The 25,170-nt window shown below is 40.4% G+C and overlaps 1 protein-coding gene across 5 annotated transcripts in view; it reads right to left on the reverse strand.

Moving 5' to 3' along the window:
* Positions 1-25,170, reverse strand: part of LOC119786164 (zinc finger protein 236-like) — a 116,616-nt gene that overhangs the window by 40,337 nt on the left and 51,109 nt on the right. For 3 of the 5 annotated variants that reach the window (XM_038289339.1, XM_038289347.1, XM_038289323.1), the window contains exons 16-23: positions 19,588-19,730; positions 17,739-17,842; positions 13,527-13,678; positions 13,139-13,315; positions 10,021-10,315; positions 7,661-7,764; positions 4,482-4,925; positions 3,002-3,138 (exon numbers count right to left, since the gene is read on the reverse strand). In XM_038289339.1, the coding sequence (XP_038145267.1) occupies positions 3,002-3,138; positions 4,482-4,925; positions 7,661-7,764; positions 10,021-10,315; positions 13,139-13,315; positions 13,527-13,678; positions 17,739-17,842; positions 19,588-19,730 (1,556 nt within the window). The remainder of the gene's footprint in view (positions 1-3,001; positions 3,139-4,481; positions 4,926-7,660; positions 7,765-10,020; positions 10,316-13,138; positions 13,316-13,526; positions 13,679-17,738; positions 17,843-19,587; positions 19,731-25,170) is intronic. The other 2 variants (XM_038289356.1, XM_038289332.1) reach the window with 1 other exon arrangement.

Here is a 25,170-nt window from a genome sequence, read left to right on the forward strand (position 1 = left end):
AAGAGTCTCTATAATCCAGTTAACGATTAATCGATTACTAAATTAGTTGACGACTATTTCAATAATCGATTAATCACAATAAATAGTTTTAGCCGCAATTCAGGCCAAATCCATTCTAAAGTCTAAAAGCTAAACATTAATATTCATGGAATGGCAATCTCCTCCTAGTATGCACTATTTTGGGGTTGTGAACCAGGAAATGTCAAAAAGTAAAAAAAAAAAAAAAAACAATCCACTGGTCTTTGTTTTCCAAGTTTGATTGTTTTTTAACTTTTCAGAATGACTATGACCTGGATGACTGAGAATTTTCACCAGCATAAACCTGGTAAAGGCAAAAATGAAAAGGTTTGCAGCTTGAGATGCTCGGTTCAGTGTCACTTAATATGAAGACATGACAAACCTTCCAGACCACTGTTTAGAATAATAAATAATTAACATTATGTATTGTCTTCCTTAACAACATTAATTCATTCAAGTAAAATACACTCTCCTTTAAAAAACAACCTAACATTCAGAAATGAATGAGTTCAAGGAAATATCGACATTTTAAAGTGCCATCTTTTTCATGAGGCATGTTTCAAAGGTGTTTTTTTTTTTTTTTTTTTTTTTTTTTTACCAAGGAACAAGGTGCACATAAAAAATAAAACCAAGTACCTCTATTATCATTCTTATGTTTTCTTTCCTTTGGCATATTTTCTTTTTTTAGGGTTAAATTAGTGATAAACAAGCATCACAGCTGTGGATTTTCACACCAGTTAAAATCAGACAGCTATGTTCCTCATGTGCACAGCCTTAAACGTGTGTAATTTCTGCTAAAAATGAGTCACACCAAATGGCCCTTTTTGCCATTTAAATTCTAAGTGAAGAAGCGGCGAAGATTACGTCAATGACAACGTTGTAAACTGGAGCCCTTTTTGTCTCCGGCGTGTGAGAGGAAGGACAGGAGGAGGTTGTGATGCATCAAGCCACATTAAGGCTCCAAAGGGTGAAATGCTTCTTAAAAGGATCAATAATAATAAAAACAGCATCCTTACATCCATAACTCCTAATATTTGACAGAGATGGTTAATACTCTTGGAAAAAGAAAGCAAAGGAACGGAGAGGATCCTAAAAGCAGAGAAAGATTTGGAAAGCTTAAAGGCAAACTGTATCCATCCATCATTACATACTGTATAGAGCATAAAAAAGATGAATGTGTTTTAATGCAGATGTTTGATTATTTTTATCTCTTTAAAAAACAAAAACAAGAGGATGCATTAAAATGATATTTGAATATCCATGATTTAAGCATCTGTTTCTTGCTTCAATAATAAGTCTTGAATTGGGCTTTATATAAATTGTTGAGGCCTGACAAAACAAGTCCAAGACATAAAGATCCAAGACTGAACCCAGGCCTGGAAAAAAAAATAAAAACAACAACAACAAAAAAAAAGGTTTAGACCTCCATCCATCCCTGGTGTGTGACATAAGCCCCATTTAAGCTACCCTCTGAAAACTGATCTGTGCCGAGTTCGGACCAAGCTTGGCTCAGTTATCCGTGCTGAGCTTGGTTTCTTATGACCATTTGCGCACCTCGCTAGCATGGTTCCTCCCCTAGTGAGTATCTATTGTACCACTGCTCTGTAGAGGGAATCAACATGGCGGCACCTGTAACATTCAACAAGTTTGTGGAGAGTCAGGTGAAGAAGGCAGCTTTTGGTGAATTCTTTTGGAAAGTGAATATGACAAACGGTAGTCTAATCAGGGCTTACAGATGCAGGAAACAACGACAGACGTTGAGGTTCATCACACTGCTAAGCAAATCCTCACTGGAAATCATGTGGCACGGTAGGGAAGCTAGGATTTTTATGAATGTCGTCATGAAATTTCATGATTAGGGAGGCTGACTGTAAGGAGATGACACGGTCTACTCATGCGCTCTTTGTTGTCTGAGAACTGAGCCTGAGCTGAACCACGTTGAGCCCTACTGATGAACTAGTACCAGTTTAGCGCGGTTCGGTTGTGTCTGGCTCGGTCTGGTTCAGTTGAGCGTGTCGTTTACACTCAACAGTAATCTCAGTTGCCGTGCATGGACCGATATCGGCACGGTTTCAAAAGGGTAGTGTATATAGGGTTATAGATCAGGGGTGTCCAGACCTGTTGAAACGTGAGCCACAGTCATGTAAAAAAGGATTTAAACAAATTATTTTAAAACAAAACTACAAAGAAAAGTGAATTTTGAGATTTTTACAGCTTAAAAATAAATGATCCTGACCTTTTTTTGCTAAATAAAGGGATGAGTAAATCCTTGATAAAATCAATCTTCATTAGCAAGGGCAATATTTGGGTCACTCTTCTGAGACATTGGTTGCGTTTTGACAAGTTTAATAAACTAAATAGGAGCTGATTTCAGTAAAACAAAGACTTTTTAGAATAAGTCACTTAGTAGGTGTGGTCTTATTTAGAATAAAACAAAACAAACAGGAAGTGGGGAGATTAGAGGGTAAAGACCCTGTGTTGTACATGACATGTTCCCCTTTAAGATTTTAAATTGTCTTCAATAATATTGCCAAAAATCATATTTAATTAAAACAGAACTGAGTTACCAGGATAACTTTCTGATATTTTTTAATTAATTACATTACACCTGTGAGGTTTTCTCTTCCATTATCTGGTTTAAAAGATTTTCCTCTTTTTTTTTTTTAAACAAATGATATCGAGGCATTTCAATTATACCTAAGAAATTTGATTCAGAGTCTTAATCTGAGTAGAAAGGATTTTTCCAGCTCAGGCACCTTTAACCGACTGAACAGATTATGTTTATGGGAAGTTTTGCATCTTGTTCCATTCAGTGTTCCTGTTTATTAGTTTTCTTAAGGACACAGAACACCTTTCTACGCAGGAATGACCAAGCTGACAAACAGAAAAAATGTTTTGGTAAAGAACCTGCTGCTCAGCATTGTTAGTTGCCTGACTGAGCTCCATGGGAAAACCCCAAGTTTCATAGGGAGACCATGATCACCTGTAGTGTGATGTTGCTGGTATCGAGGCCAGAGATCTGCAGGTTGGGGCACACCAGGCTGGCCGGGGTCAGCTGGAGGTGGATACCATCCAGCGTTGTAAGGCCATCAGGGAGAGACACAGTAAGGTCACCTGCAGCTGAGACACAGAGAGATACAGCTTCAAAAGGTGGAATGAAGCCAATATCTGCTTAAGAAAAATCTTCTAAGGTTCTGATAACATTTCTGAAAATCCCTCAGGAAAGCTTTGCTTTATTTCCACGCACTGAGTGCCCAACCCAGAGGCTGTAAAAGCCTGCAGCATAAAACCTCAAGCCTCTCTTTATATAGAAGAGCTTTTGCTCAGTCAGAAACACATTCAAGCCAAGGATAGAGGTTAAAGAGGACACTGTGACTTCTGGATGATATTAAGGTAGATGTTAGCTGGAAACATTCAAAAACTGTGCTTGGACTTTGCAAGGTAAACTAAACAGATAGCGCCCAGTGATATAACAGCTGCATCATAACCTAACCAACTGTGATTTAAATCATACGAGGAACAGAGCAGGGCTGCACAGTGGTGCAGTCGTGCTGCCATGCAGCTAGAAGGCTAGAAGAATAGAATAGAATAGAATAGAATTCAACGGTATTGTCATTACACTGTCACAAGTACAAAGCAACGCAATTCACGCTCTGCATTTAGACACTTTAAGCCCCCGTTAACATCCTCCTCTTTCAACTTTAGTACCAGCAGAGGGGAAAAGAGTATAATAATAAAAAAAAATATATAAAAAAAGTTGAACTTTATTGATCTCACATTGGAGCAATTTATCTTTGCATTTAACCCATCCCCTTGGGGAGCAGTGGGCTGCCATTGTGCGATCCCCGGGGAGCAGTGTGAGGGTCTTGCTCAGAGAGCCAGGGTGGAGGCCGTGAGGATCGAACCAGCTACTTGAGACCTTACACTCCCCCAGAACCCAGAACCTGCCCCGTTAGAAGGTTCTGGGTCTGAATCATGGCCTGGAGTCTTTCTGCTTGTTCTCCCCATGCATGTGTGGGTTCTCTCCGAGTACCCCAGCTTCCTTCCACAGTCCAAAAACATGATTGTTAGGTTAATTGGATTCTCTAAATTCTCCTTAGGTCTGTGTGTGTGTGTGCATGGTTGTGCGTCTCTGCTTGTCTCTGTGTTGCCCTGCGACAGCCCATAGACTGCCAGAGATAGGCATTGGCCCTACTGCGACCCTGACAAGGACTAAGCGGGAGAAAAAGGAAAGGAGTAACGGAGCAAAACCTTTAGCCAACAGAAAGATGATGCAGGATTTTAGCTTCACACAGAGTCTTTATAAAGAGCCAGATATCACCCATCATCTATGATAGAGGATAACAACACTGTTTACTGATTTAATAAGATGCACTAAACTGGAGTGGATAAAATCAACTTTCCTTTACCCCATATTGTTTATAAGGTGCATTCATTGTTCAATTAACTTCCACAACACCCACCTGACATAGAGGCAGGCAGGATAGCCTGACTCACAAGGCCCGACTGCAGCAGGTTCTGGTCAAACTGCCCAGTCAAAACCTGATTGGCTGGGAGGTAAATGTTGGGATCAGAGCTGGATGTCTGTAGCAGACCCACAGGTTGAAGTGGTTCCGTAGTGGTTGGTTGCTGGCCCTGACTGGAGGCCCCATTCTGGCCAGTGGCCGAGTCCTGACCGTGTCTTGGATGACCCATAGAGGTAGAGGAGCGCTTGCCTTTGCGGCTGTCGCCGTTTGAGCGAAAGTGACACTGGATGTGGGTTTTACGGTGGCCCGAGGTTCTGAAGCGAAGCTCGCAGAAGGGGCATTTGAAAGGCTTGGAGCCGGTGTGGAGGCGCATGTGGACCTTCAGGCTGCCCTTTGTGGAGAAGGAGGTGTTGCACATATGACAACTGAACAGTTTCTGACCTGCAAACATAAAACAACTGATCACTGCGCCATCAAGACACTATAAACAAAAAACATAATTTCTTTTTTTCCTAATGTTATTTTCCAGTAGTTTCAAAGAGTTATTGTGTTCTAAATTATTAAAACAACCTTCTACAGATGCAGACAGTACGTACTGCTTTTGGACATTGAAGAATTTCTGCCTTTGTTCTTCACCTCATAGCAAATCTTTGTAAACTACTTCAAACACACAAAGCCTTCGATAAACACAAACATCCACCTTTTTATTGATCCAGAAATACAGCTAAGACTCATGTTGGAGTGAGACACAGTGCTAGAAATAAAGGTCCAGCTCTAAGGAAACATCACTGTAACAGCCTTATCCATAAACAAACCTTTAGTGGATCGTGGAGCTACTCTGTAGTATTAATATGCTTTCCGTGAGTTTCACAGAGAAATTGTTAGTGATCTGAAACAGCAAATCATAAAATGATCATAAACTAAAAATCTTTTTACAACCAGGAGGATGTCAATTACTGTAAAGGGTAAGTCTTATCTGAGTGAGGAAGACTGAAAGTCAGTCATTCTAAACCTGTTTGCAAATGAGGTAAGAGGAAACACAGATGATGTAAAAAGCCTCTAGAGAGGAAACTATATTATCTATAGCAGGTCAACTGTGCATTACAGCTAAATGGACAGGAAGTTGGAATGTAGCAGATAGCAGGATGTTTGACCTACCAAAGCCAAGAGTCAAACTCTATTTTAGGAGCTGGAAGCAATCTGTTAAAAATCTTAGATGTTTCAGTGTTTTATAAGAAAGGACAAACATAGGGTTATAAAGACAGTTTCAAATGCTAACTCTGCCTTTAGTTTGTCCTTTCTTATAAAACACTGAAACAAAACTGATAAATCCAGATCTCTTGCTCTGACACACAGAGTGTTATTTCCTCCAGTATAGAAATGGTTTAAATAAATAATGATCGAACAGTTGCAAGATGAAGTTTTAGCCTGCCATCGACATCTTCAATGAGAGATGAGTTAAAGTTGGGCCTGTTTCCTCACTGTCGTCTTTCTCTCCAATACCTCTCTCCCACTGGCTGAAACACCTGTTTAAACCTGACCTTTGTTGGCAGTGGGAACACCTCACTGACCTGTCATGACCCATGCCAAACAACTCGGAAAGCAACCTGGGTTAAAAATCACCGTCAGACAACCTTGGCTCCGATCGGCATACAGTGGGAACATCAGACCCGGGTCGACCCGTTAAATGTACGGGATTCCATTAAACGCATTGTACAAAAGTCAACACACCTTGACACCTGCATCTGATCTAACAAGTAAAAACAACTCTGCTGATGTTTGATAAACATGGAGCAGCACTGCTGAGAGCGATTTGGAAGAAAAAAAGATTGAAACAATAAAACACACAAACTATGCCCTTAATCCCGTCCATGTTGCTCTCCATTGTTTACTTTCCTGATTTCTATCACACTGCTAACATCATCGGTGCTAACCCAGTGTAATGCCGTCATCAGACACGCAGCAGCTCGGGAAAGAGGGCACGCAGCTTGCCAGCTAGGGGTCAGACACCGTTTTTAAGTCAATGGTAAGGGAGCCAAATGCCGATTATTAGCGTGTCGACCAATGTTTGAAAAATCCATGTTACCCGCTAATTTCAGTGAGAAAGAGGCTCCAGACATACAGTAGCTCTGGGCACAGCTTTTAATGTGTCCATCCTTTTAATCTGGATAGCGGCTCAGAGCTCATCTGCTTTACTATTTCTTTCCTCCACAGAGCCCCATATGGAGCTAGTTTACGCTACCTTCTCTAACATAGAAAGTTTTTCTTTATCAGTGCTTTCAAGTTCCTTTTGTCTCTCCACTTCCGTCTTCCTGAGCCCCAGTCAGCCTCAGCAGTCTGCTGAAGGGTTTCTCTCTGTTAAAACATAGACTTTTTTCTCTCCGCTGTCACTGCATGCTTGGTGTGAGGGATTGCTGCAAAGTCAGCAACACAACACGAGCCAATGACTACTGTCGCTGCATTCTCACCCAGGAGGAGCAAACTCTGCGAAGACAATGACTCATGCCACCACCTTGTTTCCTTTGATAGAAAAAGCAACTAATCTGACTGGAAGATTGACTAAATTGACTCTGTAGTGCCTTGAGGCACTCAATTTAAAAGGAATCAACACATAAGTGCTTCTGAAGAATTCTGCATACTAGAGAACATACTGGATTTAGAAAATGCACATATTAAAAACTGCGCTACAGTTCATTTCATATTTCCTATTTTTAAACAACCTTGTTGAAAAATATTCTGACAATGTCTAATTTGATACACAACTAGATTCAATTGAGTAACAAAAAGAAAAGTTATGAGTTATAATCAATCATGTGAAGAACTCAGTAAGAGATCCTAAATATTAGAAATGCTGATTTATTTCTACAGACACCAATAACTAGGAAGATTTTACTGTATTTTTAGACTTTTAGCTGTATAAACTTTGCTGAATCTGTGAAATTATATTTTCACTAAGATATTCTACTGACAAGAAAGTTTAATCTAATTTTATCTTCAAGCAATAAAAAAAACAAAGTTTTTTTTTTTTTTTTTTTGCATTATTTTGGCAAAAAAAAAAAAAACTGTTGAGCTTCTCTTCTAATGTTGTCTGATAAATTCTATTGCACTGTTCTTCAGCTGTTTGCTAGGCGTCCAGCAGCAACCAGAGGAGTACATTAGCTTGACGGCCATTTTACCTGTATGTGTTTTAACATGGCAGTCCAGGGTTGACTTCACCGTAAAACTCTTCCCGCATTCGTCACACTTGTATGGTTTTTCACCCGTATGGATCCTGATGTGCCTGAACATCAAACGGATTCAAACGGAGAATAAATCAAGGGAAAATGTGGTTTGGCTGTGCAAGAAACAGATGAACAAATAATTTAATAAAAAAACATAGAAAACTGAGTCAGCGGATCAAATTAAATGCTTTATATAAAAAAAAGAAAAGACAAAACAGCCTGAGGTCAGTTTTGATCAAAGAATTCGGGATTTGACAAAGCATAAAAGAGAAACGGAACATTTTTCTTTTTTTAGAGCCAGTTTGCGATAAGGAGAAAATCTGGCATTAAGGATTATTTATATACTTCTGAAGTTGTTCATACACATTAGAATTAGAAGAGCAGCTTGTCTCATCAAAGGAAGTTAAAAAGGCTCTAAAACAACAGCCGTATGTCTGCACCTTTCCAAAATATAACAATATGCACGCCTGCTGTTTCTGTCCAACATAAAAGCTTCATGTAAAGCTCTCATCCCTGCAACCAAATCCTTCATCACACAATTCTCTCTGCTCCTAATCAGCCGTAGATTAATATTCCTGTTGCTGGTAAATAACTTACTTAACACTAATGAATTATTCACTCAGGCATAAGAAGAACATCCATAATTTTACTCTAAGGTTGTTTAGTTTTTTCTACAACAAAAAATAGCAACTTCTCAAAGAAGCCATTTAATATGAAATAATTAGTTAACAGCCTCCTACATAGACTTTGTATCACTGTACTTCTGTTCAGTTCTAGCCGATTATTCCAAAACAATAAGATGATAATCTGTGTGTCTTTTGTCACTGGACTGAAACCAAGGCTAAAGGCTGGTTTATGCTCAGAAACTAGGTCGTCTGTGTGTGTGTCGCAGTTAACACACATATGCCCCCCCCCCCCCCCCCCTTATGTAGACACTCTGGTGTACCTCTCCAAAATTGCAGGTGACGCAGACAGTGCAGCAGATAGTGCCACAGGGAGGAGAGAAAGGGGGCCTCTGATTGGTCAATTCTACATCCACTCTACACTATGTGTATTTCCTGTTTGGTACCTAATGGCAGAAACTCTGTCCATAGTGCCGTCCACAATGCCTGACACACCTCGGACACCATCCCAGACACTGTACAGGACGCTAGTTTGTTGCTCTGTGCGACGGTCTGTTGGTTTGCACCCGAAGCCAAAACATGCAGCGCCACGGCCAGTCTATCGGAACCACTCAAGGGTTGAATTGTGTGTTGTCCGGCGTTGGATGAGGGGTTGTAGACGGCAAACAAGGTCGTCAAAACGACACACGGACACCCACAATCCTAGCTAGTTTGTGAATGTCCCTCTTCTGTTGTGGCGTGGAATAGCATAGCGCAGACCACACTTTAAAAATGGGCATAAGTCAACAAGATCTGCGTCAAAACAAACCTGCGACAAGCTCACTGTGACACAATGCTACAGGAGGATACACATCAGTTTGTGACTAAGACAGGGTTATAGTTAATTTCTAAAGCCCATGACGCCTTAGATTCTTTATCAGTTCCTTAAAATGTTGCTTCATCTATTTCTAAATTATTTTTAAAAATAGGTGAAGCAACATCATCCAATTAATGAAGTGCAGAAGTCTCTTCTACAGCACGACAAACACATCATACTGACACCTCCATACCAGACAGCTGCTGCTGCAATACCTGTTTATCTCTTTAGTTTATCTCTGTTTATTCCTTTAGTTTATCCCTTTAGTTTAGTCTATTTTTCATACAAAACTAAAAGGATAAAAGCAAATCTGACATCTCGAGCATGCGTATCGACTATGGGTATGCTGATCTGACAGAACACCACGGATCTTCAATCCTTCAAAAGTAACTGTTAACTATTACCATCTGTTCTGGGGTTGATCGACACATTTGGCACCAAAACAAGCTCACCTCTGAGAAACAGAACCTGCTTTCCCTCAAAGTAACGTATAGGCTGCATGCTCTAATCAGTTCTTATACTTTGCTCATAATTCAAGCATCCTAAAATAATGGTGTCCAAGCACACAGACTTGTGCCGGTCTACTTTTAGCTCCCTATCTTGACTGGTTTCACATAATGTTTCTATGGTGTCTCGAATGGAGAAGGTGTGCTTGAGGAGTTTCTCTGTTTAATTCAAGGACAACTGCAGTAGAGTGGCTTTAATGGCAGAAGGAAGTGAACCCAGACCTTACCAGTGAGACATAAGGGTCACAACCAGTCAGCTCAACTTCAGCTGACAAAAGCTCAAAGGCATCAGAACAAGAGTTTGCACATAAATGGAGGTGGGGCCTTTACCTGACAAGGTCGCTGGGCTTCTTGAAGCTCTTTGGGCAGAAACTGCAGCAGTTGGCAAACTTGGGTTCTGTTTCCAGCTCCACAGCTTTGTCCTTGATCTCACTGATGCGATCCCTCTCAGCGGCCGACTGGGCGAGGATTCGCTCCGACACCGACGCCTCCTCTCCCGGGTCCTTCGCCAGCTCGGCTGCCTGCTCCTCTGTGAAGGTGATGATTTCCAGGCTCCTCCTCTTAGATGTTTTCTGTTCTCCATCTTCATCATCATCTTCCCTGTCTCTACATTCAAGTTCTATAACTGGAAGAGACGGGAGCTGTCAGTACAACCAGAAGTTTCTACATTGCTTCCTTTTTTTTCAGTCTTTCAAAGTTTACTTTGGTTTCTTTTCTAAATTCTTCAGAGCAGAACAGCTCACAATCAGAAAGATTAGGGGGGATTAGGGGAGATAGAGTGTAGCATTAATATGAAGCTCTGCAATTATGTGAACTGAAGTTAAATGAGGGAAAAAAACTGAAAACAAACAAGGAAAAAACACGCAGAGAGAGTAAATGAAAACTCTCTATGGTTTATGGACTGGGCACTGAGCAGCGCCTCCCTGGGTGGAACTCAGTTTGGCAGCCCGCTGCTCCCTAAGGGAGGCAGCAAAAAACAAAGTACTGTGGGACTCTAAAAGGATATTTTCTTCCCTTTCCTTCAGATGAGAAAACCAAACAAAGGGGTTAAAAGTAACCATAGTGACGTCTACAATACTAAGCTTTTTAGAGCTACATGTACATTTACGCTACATATTTTACTGTTTATTATTCAATTCATGGTTTCCGTAACAACAATTGCAAACGTCATCTGGCGTTCGTCACTGTATCACTTGTTCGTGATTCAAACAAGGAATTCAATGTATTTTATTTGCATGTTATGTAAGAAACAATTAACATGGGATATAATTATGAAGAGTAGGGCTGAAACAATTAATTGATTACTGGAAAAATCATAAACTAATTTATTGATGATTTGTATTGAGACTAAAAAATGCCTTTAGCTGACAGAGCGACCCACTTAGAGCAGTAACTATCCAAAAATTGTAAAAAAAAAAAAAAAAAAAAAAAAAAAATATATATATATATATATATATATATATATATATATATATATATATATATATATATATATATATATATATATATATATATATATATATATATATATATATAAGGAACCTTTTCTATCTGATTATTAATTGATTAATCAAGCAAATAATATACAGATTGATCAATAAGCAAAATAATAGCTATTTGCAGCCTTAATGAAGGTAAAAAAGGTCAGTGAGAAAAATCTTAAAAGTAAGCAAGTCATTCATATTTTTTGGAAGGCTACAAAATTATTTTCCATTTCTGCAATACAAGCGGTACATATTGAGAAATTGAAACTCAGTGATTATCGGTCCAACAACAACACATGTGGAAACTAAAAAGTTAAAAACAGAGCAACCAGTCTTAATTGTGGACATTATTTAAAGATAAAAAATATAGGGGATACACTGCTATGTGCAAAAAAGTGGAACACCTAAACATGAACTTATAAATATAAAAGTACTTAAACTACAGTTGGCTGAAACAGTGGGTGCAAATTGTTAACTGATCATGCATAAAAGGGAGTATGTCAATATCTTGATTCAGAAACCACCAACACTGACTAATCAATCCAACAAACCAACATCCTTTGGTTGAAACAAAGCAACAGGCTGTGTGAGTTGGCTTCTTCTCCTGGGAGAAGGTCAACCTCCATGCCAGCCTCGAGCCTCCACCAGGTTTTCGTCTCTGTTTTTCTACCCAGCCCGTCTTAGCCTAAAGCATGACGCAGCCGCTGCCATGTGTCACCATTGGGATGATCTGTTTAGAGTATAGTTCAGTGTTTTGCTGTTATGTTATATAGTCTCATCCTGCTTTAAACTTCACCACAGCTCTGTTAATGATGCGTCTTCCATCTTGCCTGGGCTCCATTGCGCTGCTTTTAAATGATGTCTTCTAATAACATCTGAAAGCTTCACAGAGCAGCTGATTTAAAGCTATTTAAATGGATTTAGATCCTATTTAAAAGGTATCTTAATAGAACGGGTAGAACACAAACGCCACACTTAAAGGAATAGTACACCCAAAACATGATTAGCCTTCATTTTCTACTCACTCCCATGCTGAACAACACTCTGGAGTACTTTTTTGATATCTCAAATGCATCTGGAGATCTGGGAGGCTTCTTGCTGTCTGCTGACATTCAAATAATGGAGGTCTATGGCGCCCGAGGCAGAAAGGTCCATAAAAGTCCACAAAAAACGTGTCAATATTCCTCCATACTGCTCGTCCAATGTATTCCAAGTGTCCTGAGTGGGTAGCATCCAGAATTTACTCGAAACGAAGTCATTTAGAATGTTTTTAGAGCATAAACAATAGTGTATAGGATTTCCTGAAAGCGCGCACCTGCGCGATCACGGCGCTACGGAAGCCGGCAGACCAAACCAGATGAAAGTGCGCATTCAGCGTCTGCTCTGCCAATAATGCAAGCGTAGAAGAAGAAATGCGCTGTTTACCTGTGCAAAGAAAGAAACAACGAAAGAAAAATGTCTGAGGACTTCAGTGTTGAGGAAGAGCATGAGTTCTTTGCCGAGCTGAATGCGCTGGTTTGGTCTGCCGGCTTCCGTAGCGTCGTGATCATCACCTTCACAGAGGAGTGGACTTTTATGGACCTTTCTGCCTCGGGCGCTGGGCACCTCCATTATTTGAATGTCAGCAGACAGCAAGAAGCCTCCCAGATCTCCAGATGCATTTGAGATATCAAAAAAGTACTCCAGAGTGTTGTTCAGCATGGGGGTGAGTAGAAAATGAAGGCTAATCATGTTTTGGGTGTACTATTCCTTTAAAATATATTTTCCTTCCATAGCTTTATGTTTCTCCATTACATCTAATCCTTCATAGAAATACACTAGAGTATAGTAAAAACTAAAAATGTGATTGAAATGACAATATTTTTATGGAAAATGAATTTAAATAAATGTATAGAGGAGGACTGCGAATATAAAAAGCATATCGAGTGTTTAAAAAAAAACAAACATGGCACCGACATCCTTACCTTTTACTTCCACGCCATGCTCCTTCTTCGCATGCCTTTTACAAAGCAGAGTGGTTCTAAAGGTCTCGTTACAGATGGAGCATTTGAAGGACTTGTTGTGGATAAATGCATGGCGACTGAGGCTACCACTAGTGGTGAAAGATGCATCACAAACATCACATTTAAATGGTTTCACTCCTGCAAGGGAGAGAAAAATAATCAGCAGTGTATGTAAAACTGTTAAATAGATATAGATCATATGTAATTGTGGCATTCCAAAAGATATGCTGTATATGAATTTGATCTCCGGTGTGATGCTGCTAATAATGGTCCCAATAATTGTTTTCGGAAGACTCAGATCTGTTTGGTGCTGGAACTATTCCCCAAGATCTACGTAAAGGAAGCTCACCTGTGTGTGTGTTTTTATGGGACCTCAGCACTCCTGCCGAAACAAAACCTCGTCCGCAGAGGTCACAGCTGTACGGTTTCTCGCCAGTGTGGGATCGGATGTGCTGCTTCAGATGGCTCAACTGTTTAAAAGCTTTAGTGCACCAACTGCATCTAAAGAGGAAACAAAAAAGAAAACAACCAGGATAAAGATGACTATTATTCAGTCTGGTCCTGACAAAAAAGGACAAGAACAGGAACATAAAGTAGAATTTAGTGAGGATAAATCCCATTCTGTCTACAGAAGATGGCTGCTAAAACTAAACTAAACTGCTTTTTTTTTTTTTTTGCTGAAATAAATATGTTTTTGAAAAGACAGGAAGAAATCTGAATAACGACAAATTATTCCAATAACTTCTAAAGAGGAAATAGTTTCACCCTCTGGAGGATTCTCCTCATTCAGCAGGTTTATCAAGCTGAACCCTGCTGAATTCAAGCTTCTGGGATTGTTGTATAACTGAGGAACATGACCTTTAAATTAGATAGCAATGTTTAATTCGCACTTTAAACTATTTTCCATGATTGGAATACTCTAACTTATAGAGCCCTTTAATTCAAGCACAGCTGCCACAAAGTGCTATACATATCAAGTAAAGTTAAAATTATTTAAAAACAACACAGAAGTTTAAAGAATTAAAACAGAGGTCACGAATTAGTGGACAGCGGTCCGGATCCGGAACCACCTGCTGGCTAATCCGCATCCAACCTGATTTAAAACATTTATAAATTACTGCATGTTGTCCAACAGCAGTGTCTAATTTCACTTGCACCACTTCTCCTGTTAATACGGTAAAGCCCTCCGGAACTACACCAGGCTATGCGTGATACAAATTAGCCAATGAGCGATACAAACTAGCCAATGAGCTGTCAGTCTGGGTTGCTGCTGCTGCTACTTATAGACACAGCAGGCAAACCTGTGGCAAGCCGGGCGATGGGACAGAAGGAGAAGATGAAGAGAAAAAGAGAGCAGAGAAAGTGTGGACTGCTGGAAGAACTGCGGTGAATTGGTGAAAGAAAAGTGAAATGGTGCTCAAAGATGACTCTGCACATTTAGAGATGTTTGGCTCAACCTGCTGCTGTAAAGCAGGATTCCCCACCATGAACAGAATCAAAAATAAATATGAATCAAGGCTCAATATGAGCATCTTGATTTGTGCTTGAGAGTGGCTTTGTCGCCTTCAAGTGCAGGCTTAAAGCCTTGCAGGGCAGCCTAAAGCCCACTCCTCTCATTAAGCCAGAAAAAAGAAAAAAGAAAAAAAAAAAAACGGTCAGTTCAGGTGTTGTGTTATTTCTGTGTTAAATTCTGTTTTAAGTAACAGATTATAAAAAAAATGTCTCCGGACCTTCTGGTTGTTGATTTTCTTTATTCAGACCCTGCTGATTTTTAATTGGTTACCCCTGGAATAAAACAAATTGAATAAAATGAATCAAGTGAAACTAGGGCTGTAACTAACAATTATTTTGCAAATCGTTTCATCTGTTGATTATTTTTGTGATTGATTGATTAATAATCAGAAAGCAAAAGGTTCCTTAAAGAAGATTGTACAACATTAAACCAGTTGAAGAGGGGTGTGAAGGAAGCCATCTATGTTAAGAAAAAAAAAAAAAAACAATCTTAAACAGTGGGGGGGGGGGGGAGACTCAGGTTTCAGTTTTCAAAAACCTACAAGGCAGCAATAGAGTTGATTCTTTCCTGCTATAATTGCAACCCCCTGTTCAGCCAGACCAACAATATCCTGGATGACTGAGAATCTTCAACAGCAATCTCCCTCTAACAATCCCCATTTCACAGATATAGACAGGTATCGGGTATTGCACGCCAACAACAAACCCAAATGACTCTCATTCCTAAGGGGTGGACCCGTTCGACCCGTTCCTTTTTGCCAATTTTAATTGAAAAAGCTGGATGGGAAGTTAAAGGTCTTTAAACTTGGAAACAAAGTCCAGTGGATTGTTTTTTTTTTTTTTTTTTTACTTTTTTAGAAAAACCAGTTGAGACTCAAACTCTTTCACTTGAGGAGTTCTGGATAGAGCATATTTGAACATATAGTTGATGCTCTAAGGGGGTTAATCTGTAATCTAAAGGCATGTTTTATAGTCTCCATACTTAGTAAATGATTAAACAATTACTAAATTAGTGGATCATTATTTCAATAATCAAGTAATCACTATTAATGCGATTCATTGTTTCAGCCCAAATTAAAACAAGTAAGAAAAATAGACAGTGAAGAGGATTGTCTAATGGGGTGAAGAAGCTCAGAGAGGTAAGTAGGGGCTGGGACATTGAAATCAAATAAAAGAATGTTTAAATGAACTCTAAAATACACAGGCAGCCAATGGAGGACGGCCAGGATGGGAGTTATGTGCTCGGTTGCTCTTTACATTAGTCCAGCCGAGATATAACAAAGGCATGGATTACTGTCTCAAAGTGCTGCTGTGCAGGAAAAGGTTTGACCTTGGCTAACTGTCTGATATGATAGAAGCTGGACTTTCAGTAAGTTAACTTGTTTATTACAGAAAGAACAGGACTAATGGACAACCAGGAACTCAAACAGAGGAAATCCTTGTACCCAAGCTCTGCAGGAGGCACAGCCTCTCATAAGAAACGTGAAAGACGGACTAACCCCTCTGAAATAAATCAAATTATAAAATATTCACTTTGAAAATATGTTAAAGCCTTTTATTTCAAACCAATCTGATCCGAAACAAAGGCTAAGAAAATATGATACTGAAAAGAAACCCACTGTCCTGTCTGTAGTCCTTCTTGCTTTTTCAGTTCCCTTCAATTGATTCAGTTATAGCAGTGCAAGCAGAGCTGATTTCATTGCTTACATGTTTGTCTTACCATTCCAGATCCAGGCTCCTTCGGATGACAAACTAAAAAGGATTTATTTTGCATCATGTTATGACTCCTGCTGTTACTGGCTGTGAAATTATTAATCCGCCCCGGGACAAGGATTAACAGGTTTTTATAAAACTCAATTTCATAAAAGGGAGACATGTTGAACTATCAAAGATGAGGAGATGTTAGTTTCTCTGGATTTTATAACCAGCGGTGTTTGATCTAAAACCCCTCAGTGCTTGTTTGCAAAGGAACGACATGGGCTTTAAAAGTGGCTGGCTAGTTACGACCAAAACAACATCCAATAAAAAGAGGAGCAGCAAAATGAAAGCATGTATAGAGAAACATCAACTTATCAGACGTGTATAAGATTTATACTTCTAGAAATTGTTCAAATTTAAGCTTAAAATGTAAATACAAAAACAAAAGACCCCCACTCATATTTGAAATTTCTTATGATCAATTACTAAAATAAAATTATTGAATCTGCATCTGTAAAACTCTGTTTTGTGACTCATCAATTCTTAAAAATCTTCACTTAAAGCTGGATTTCTCAACAAAATATCTAATATTAGGAGATGCTGATTACAAGGTAATATATTTTGTCCTTTGTTCCCACAGAGACTAAACTGTGGGTCATTCATTTTTTATTTTTATAAACTATTTTTTCACCAGAAGCTGCAGTCTGATGTTATCAAATTCAACTTGAATGCAATAAACAGGTAAAAAAAAATCCAAACTAATATATGCCTCTGCACATGTGTGACTACCTTTGAAAGGGAAAACAGGAGAGTCGCTATTTTCTCTCTGACTGCAGCTACAGCGTTTGGAGGAGGGAGGGGCTCACTCAGGTCCCTGAAGACATTAAACTGAGAGCGATCAGTGTTTTCATATCACAGAAGTCTCCAATAACACTGGAAACACTTGCTGGATTTGTCGCTAATCGCTTTTTGGTAAAAAAAGTTGCTCCAGGGATCTGACAAGTTGCTAAGTTTGCCACCAGCATAGCGTTTCTCAGGTTATTGACAGGCCAAACAGGGCCCTAGTACCCCCCTATTTACATTATGACTATGCTGTCTTATTAAACGGGGAAAAGATCTGATCAGACAATGGAGGGGCTTTAGCTTCAGCCCCACAAAATAGGCCTAAAAACGTCAATGTGCAGTACAACCAAGAGGAAGAACTATTAGAGGAGATGATGAGCAGCTATGGAAAACAAAAGCATTCGCCGTTTATGTTCCATTTAGGAACCATCATGATTTGAACACATGCCGAGAGATTTGCTTGTTTTTGTTCTTACATTCTGACACAGACTGATCCTGTGACACTAACCTGTGGGCTCTTTTGGAGTTGTCTTCCCCATCTTCCTGGTAGTCTGGTTCTTCTGAGTGCAGCTGGAGATCACTCTGCCCGCTCTCCTGTAGAAGTCCATTCGTCTGTTTCAGTAAAGAGGAAACCAAAACACCAATTACCCAATTATAAAACACATGACATATTTGTTTAAGTTTAGCTCCGAATTGATCTTACTTCTGGCAGCTTTACATCCCTCATTCATTTCATTCATCCAATAGGTTGATTTATAATAGGAAATGAGGGAGGGATCCTCCAAAAGATAAAACTATTTGAAAATAAATAGCTCTTCCTTCCTGTTACTCAAAAAATGTTTTCATATTTGTAATAAAGCGAAGCTATATTCTCCTTTGAGTTGTCATGAATCAATCCTTCTTGTCCTAAATTTTTATACTTTTCTCTTTGTTGATAAAATCTTTGTGGTTGGCCTCCTTCCCATCACCCTATCCGTTACTTTCCTCCATAGATTCTCTGTCGGACTCAAGTCAGGACTCTGGCTGGGACCCCACAAAACATCAATACCAGCTTGAGTCAGAAGAGACATTATCAAAGGATAACTGAACCTAAATCTGCCAGGAATATTAATCCATCTGTGTTTAACTTCAGTTGGAAACCAACACCAAAAAAGATGGGGGGAAAAAAAATCCCCATTCCCAAAAAAACTTAAAGGTAGAGAGGACTATGTTTAATTTCCTGGTGGGTCATCTCAATAAGTGGTCTTCCTAATTGTCAATCATTCTGGTGATATTTTTACGTAAGGTCGTCCAACATGTTAGCTATCTTTTTTTGTGCATGCGCACTTTCAGCCGCATATGTGTGGTGAGCTACGGTTACAGACAGTCATTGAAAGCTCACCTTTCTTGCCATGGTTCTGTGAAAATGGCCGAGGGTCATAAGAGTAAAAGTGTCTACGAAGTCTATGAGATGAAAATAAAGGCCTCAGGAGAAGCAGATACTATATATCCCAGTACGCTTTGCGCAGAGAGCTCTTCTCGCTAAACAGTATTGCATTTGCTATCATAGCGGCCCGCTGTAGGGAAGCGGGAACTAATAACAAAGATGGCGCCATCACCGCACGCAGGAGGAGGAGTTACGTAACCAACGGAGCAAAAAGTACTGATCTTCTGTCCAAACGGTAAGTTAACTCAGTTTGCTATAGATCCCCCACTATATGTGGAAACAGTAAGCTTGTATAAACTATGAGAACAGCACATTTTAAGCAGGGCCAAATGTGCTTTTGCACGTGCATATTTTTATTTATTTATTTTTTTTAAGTTTAGAGGGTGGGTCTTTTAAAAAAAACTCCGAAATATCTTAAAATACTAAATGCTGCAACCTTAAGTTAAGTTTTCACTGAATTTATACATTTAGGTTGATTAAGACTATAATGGAAGATAAAGTAGTTTTTTTGTTGTTGCAAAATTGCAAAAACTGACAGAAGGAACTTTTTAATCTGGTATCCGCCAGCAACAGATCTTTCATTTAGGCGTCAATTCTTTAAAAAAGAAGCTTCTCAATATTTGATATGGCAGAAACACTTTTTTTTTGGTTTTTGTGGTTTAATTATAAATAATTTCACAGAATAGCAGCGCAACACCAAAATAGAAACGTTGTTGCATAATGAGCAGTAAATATCTTTCTTATCTATTGGTTGCAGACATTACATGTTTTTAAACCTACTTTTTTAACATTTCTTATGTTTTTCCTCATATCTTTCAGATGAAACTTAAATGCTTAAATGCTGCTAACATTTTATTCAGTCAAGAAATCCAGTTTGAATTAGCGATTAGAAAACAGAGCATTAGTGAAGTATGAGGGCTTGAGTACTCACAACCTCTGAGCTGGAGACATGAAGCAGGTTTGGAGGGTAGGAGCTGGAGGAAAGCGCCTGGGACTCCAAGGTGCTGGAATCCTGCAGCTGCTGCACCGCTGAGAACTGGGGCTGGTTGTAGCTTGATTCAGATATGCTGAAGCCTGGATGGAGAACATTTATTTACTTGACTGCATTCAGAATGTGGCAGCATCAACCGATGGACATTTCTGACACAAAATTAGTTCAAATAAAACTACTTAGGATTTTATCTAGTGAAAACTCAAGTACTTTTTTTTTTATTAATTTTAGAAATTATGCAAAGGAAAGAAACCTTTCTAAACAAGATTTTTTTTTAATACGCAAAATTTCCAGAACTTAAACTTAAAAGTTTGTAACAATGGATGAGTCTGAAAAATACTGTGAAATAGTTCAATTTATCTGTTGTTGCAGCTTTCAGAAAGTGGAATTCATGTTAACCTCTTAAAACTCACAGTTTTAAAGTGTTTACAAATACCGGTAATAACTCAGAATGCATGAAAATTACACAGGTAAAATGTTTACCAATATAGACCTGTTAGACATCGTTGGAAAGCTTAGATTCTCCACAATTCAACCACCTAGTTCATTTTATGGACATAGCAAGCAACAAAGCACAATAAACACAGATATAGCAACATGTCAAAATGTAGCATGACAAAGCAGCCACAACAGGCAAGCATGTCTTTATAACTGCTGTTCAACGAAGACCTATTATTTTCAAGGATAAAAAAAAAAAAAAAATTGTCTTGTTTGAACTGATGCAGCTTGGGCTTGATGCAGCTTGAGTGTTTTACTCACCCAATTTGCATGCATATATTCAGAAACTAGAAGGTGTTAGCTTTCGAATAATGTATCACACATTTAGTTTGGGCTTATAGTTCTTAGTTATTTGCTTTTCCATTTGGGTATGCATAATAGTATGCAAAATATCCCAAAATGAGGTGGACATTAAGAGGTTAAAAAGATTAACCAAAGCAAAGTATTTCAAGGCATTTATTTTCTATTAATTTTGATAATTATAGATTAATAATGCTAAGAAACAGAAATGTGATGCTATAGAGATGCATTTCCACTTCTAAGGCATCAATTCTACTAAACTAAACAATGTTTTTCAGTATATTTTAGCCATAAAAACTAAATTTACAAGAGATCGGAGCTTGAAATAGTTCAGGCTGGGTAAAGAATCTATAATACCAGTTTAACCAATTAGTGACCAAAACCTTTAACTTTTTTATGGTGCTATAACTTTTTTTAAAATGTATCTGTTAAAGCCCCAAATATTCGAAACAGACAGTAGGCTATAGATTCTTAAAACAGATATTTGAGAATGGCACGAAAACATCCAAGTCAGAGAGCCCGGCTGCCTTTTCTGTAACATGTCTAAAGTGGGTGGGATGGACTTCACCCATTGTTCAGTTAAGGCTGATTTATACGCAGCAACCAGGTCGTCTGTGTGTGTGTCACAGTGAACAAAAAATGTGCCCCCATCCCCTCTGCAGACACTCTGCTGCACCTCTTCAAAAATGTCGGTGATGCAGACAGGAGGCCTGTGATTGGTCAAATCTACATCCGCTCTACACTATGTGTATTTCCTGTTTGGTACCTTAACAACTCATTTTGTTTGTATGACCGCTATTGTGGAAAATGACTCATAAAGTTGAACCAGCTAGAGGAGCGAGGTCAGCAAGAAAGCTGGGACCCTTTTTCCACCTGGATCCCCACTCTTTTTCGCCCTCTGTTGTCGGACAAACTTGCCCCCACTTCCTCACCGCCTTGGCCGTATCTAGTCCCACAGCTAGTACATGATTGTCCCTCTTGCGTTGTGGCGTGGAATAACAAAGCGCAGATCTCGCTTCAATATTAGACATAAATGAAAAATATCTGCAACAAGCTCACTGCGGCACACTGCTATGGGAGGATAACCAGCCCTTAAGTCACCATGGACACCAGATGGAGAATGGTGCACTGCTCTTTCCTGTGGGTCTGCAGTTTGACAGGTCTATCAGGTATAATAGGCTTTTTTAGGACACCTGTCTGTTGTCATATGATTCCTAAGATTTTTCAGGGCTTTACGAAGCATAAAGCAACACGTTGCCACCTGGCAACAATCTTTGTTTCTTCATTTGTATATTTTTATGCATAAAAGATAACAATAAATGATTTGTTCCTTATTCATTAAGCTGACAAGATGCTGCTTCTAAATTGTAACCCTTTAAAATAAAAAAGGTCCCTTGTTGCTCTTTGGATTTCTTAAGTTCTGAAGAGCTGCTAATTATGAAACTAACCCCCATGTGTGAACTTCAAATGATGCATAACTGGAGCAGCAGTAAAATCTGGTGATAAATCAGATTACCAAATGAGTTTCTGCTTCGAGTGTCTAAATAATGCTGGGTTTCCACCAGAGGCCCCGAGGGTTTCATGTCAATGGCAACACTTCAATCACAGCGCATAACAGTACTCCAGCTCTGACAGCAGGGCACAGGGGGCTAAAGCTGGGTTTGATGTTCAAGAGCCCCTCTTATCCAGAAACATGAAATGTGTGCCCTTCAAATTTAGATGACAGACCAGGCCATGTGTCTTCTCCTCCATGGACCGATTATATTGCACATCTGTTCTGGTTAGAGGTTACACCGCAACCTGGGAGAGTGAAAAAACTGATCTATTTCCTGGATGTATTATGAGCGAAGCATCAGCCTGAGTCGCCTTTTTAAGGCTGCACAGAAACAACAAGGGTCTGTTGGCAGACTTGGCAACGTTGTGGAAAATAATATCAGATGTCTGAAAGCACTTCGGTCCACTTTAGGGTATGCAAGATAAATAAAGAACGATGGATATGAAGAGAAGTATCCGACTTCCACATATGGAACGTCCAATAAAAAGCAGAGGGATGGTGATTTTTTTTTATAGAAATCATTATAAAACTAGCTCTCTTTGGACAAGCTTAAAAAACATCCATCAACATTCATGAATTATTGATTAGTTTGGTGAGACTAAAATAAAAGCTTTAGCTATTGTAGACATTTCTCACAGCGGTAAACTGCCAACCTCACTGCAACAAGGAATCACATCGTACAGTATCAACACTCTGATTCTCTCTGATCCTCTCTTTATGGAGGCATAGATATCAGCCCAGTCTGAGGCTATCATTGTGTGTCATTGCTGTGGTGTGAGCAGGTTTGTTTGGATCCCCATTAGCTGCCACATCAACAGCCACCAGTCTGAATGGGATCCACACAGAAAATTTTATTTAAAATGATTTTAACCGCAGAGTAAACTATAGGTTGTAAAAATATGTAACTCATCAGTATGAAAAAGAAAAATAGGGATAGAAATTCAGATTATTATTATCCCTGGTGTATATTTTTTCTCACGGACTATCATTGGGATTAAGGTCTGGTAACAAAAGAAGAAAATGAAAAACAATCCACTTTGTTTTCAAGTTTGAACACGTTTCTCTTCCCATTCAGGAAGCTTGTACAATTCCAAATGTCAGGAATAGCATTGAGTTTGAGGTTTTGTACAGTAGCCTAACAAAGCTTGGTTGTATTTCATCCCTACTGACCGCCAGAGGCGGTGCTTCAAGCACTGAATGATCATTCATGCGCATGCGCAGGTCGAGTATTAATGACAACAAAGTCAGCTGTGACCTGCCGGGGACCCACGTGACTCTATATAGTCACGTGGCACCCGGCAATCAATCCATTTTGTTCTTCTCGCGCGCAGGTGTGTTGAGTACAGGAGTGTGGTCGTGTGAAGCTGCTTGCTTCTGTGTATACCACTAGTTTCCTGGCTGCTTGTTGCTGGTAGCCCCGTGACCGGGTTTGGTCGGAGCTGCGGGTAAGTCTCGCCCTCCAGGGGCTGCACAAGCTGCTTTCACCTTACCAGATCTGCGGTGACTGGTAGGTTTTCGTTCTTTTCTCAGCAGTAGTTTACTGTTCGCTTTGATTTTCCACGTTAATTTTGTGGCTCTTTTGACTCACGGTAGCGTTTCTGCTCGCGCTGAGTTGTTTTCAGTTTGTTTGCCTAAGCCCACCAGTAGCGTTTCTGCTCGCGTTGGGTTCTTCTATAGTTTTTTTATCTACACTCACCAGTGGCGTTTCTGCTCGCGCTGAGTTGTTTTCAGTTTGTTTGCCTAAGCCCACCAGTAGCGTTTCTGCTCGCGTTGGGTCCTTCTATAGTTTGTTTATCTACACTCACCAGTGGCGTTTCTGCTCGCGCTGAGTTGTTTTCAGTTTGTTTGCCTGAGCCCACCAGTAGCGTTTCTGCTCGCGCTGAGTTGTTTTCAGTTTGTTTGCCTGAGCCCACCAGTAGCGTTTCCGCTCGCGTTGGGTTCTTCTATGGTTTGTTTGCCTAAACTCACCAGTGGCGTCTCTGCTCGTGCTGAGGTCATCTTTAGTTAATAATCGAGTCGCCAGTAGCGTTTCCTGCTCATGTTGACTTGTCCTTGGTAGCGGGCTGATCACGCCTTTCAGCAGTATGATGCTGGATAGTTTGTGTTGCTCGACCTGTCTGGCTCCACTTCAGCCCGATGACGGGCATGACTTGTGTCCCTCCTGCCTCGGTGTGGATTGTGGTTGTCCACGAGAGTGGATCATCTCACTGCTGAGCTGGCCCAAATGAAAGCCCTCCTCCAGTCCTTTCAGACTGCTGGTGATCGTGGCACGGCTCTCCCTACCGAGCAGGATGAAACGTCAGTCAATGACGACGATGCTGTTTCTGTGGCGGCCTCTGGCACCCATTTCTGTGAGGACCTTCCGGAGCTGGGCTCCGGGGCCTCTGGGTCGGACTCCATTGCCTCCCAGGAGGATACGGGGGAGTCTGTGACATCCGCTATTCGAATGGCTCTTGCCCGTTTACAAATTAGTGTTCCTCAGGCCCAGCCTGCGGCCTCCAGTGCCTTCTTTAGGCGCAGTAGGTCAGAGACTGCCTTTGTGGTTCCTCCCTCGGCGGAGTATGTGCGGGAACTGCATGCTTGCTGGTCAGACACCAAGGCGTTTTCACGTCTGACGACGGATGGCAGGGTCCTGGCAGCTATGCAGGAGGCACCCAAGGTTGGCTTAGGGCAGATGCCAGCGGTGGAACCGGGCATTGCCTCTCTTATAATCCCGCCTGATGAGGCCTTGCGGCCCAATGCCCGTTGTCCGCGTCCTCAGTGCCGTATTACCGACGACCTTCTCTGCAAGGCCTATGACTCTGGGGCCCGCATGGGCCGGATTGGGAACTCTCTCTCCCATCTTATGCTGGCCCTGTCTTCCTCCTTGGAATCTGTTCCGCTGGATCATGCCACGCAAGGCCTGGTTGATGCATCTCTGCAGGCCTTTGCTCTTATGACGAGGGAACTTGGACGCACACTCTCCACACTGGTTCATGCTCGCCGCCAGGTCTGGTTGGCGCAGTCACCACTAACTGAGCCTTGTAGGAGGACCCTCCGGGCCCTGCCTGTGGTCCCGGGGGAGCTTTTTGGTTCTGCGGCACTGGACGCCTTGGACCGTACGGCTCAGGCCTCTAGAACGAGGCAACAGCTGGCAGGGATTCACAGACGTGATCGCCAGCCAGTGAGCA

Source organism: Cyprinodon tularosa, unplaced genomic scaffold (assembly GCF_016077235.1).
Source record: "Cyprinodon tularosa strain WSP-4 unplaced genomic scaffold, ASM1607723v1 ctg107, whole genome shotgun sequence".
NCBI classification, from domain to species: domain Eukaryota; kingdom Metazoa; phylum Chordata; class Actinopteri; order Cyprinodontiformes; family Cyprinodontidae; genus Cyprinodon; species Cyprinodon tularosa.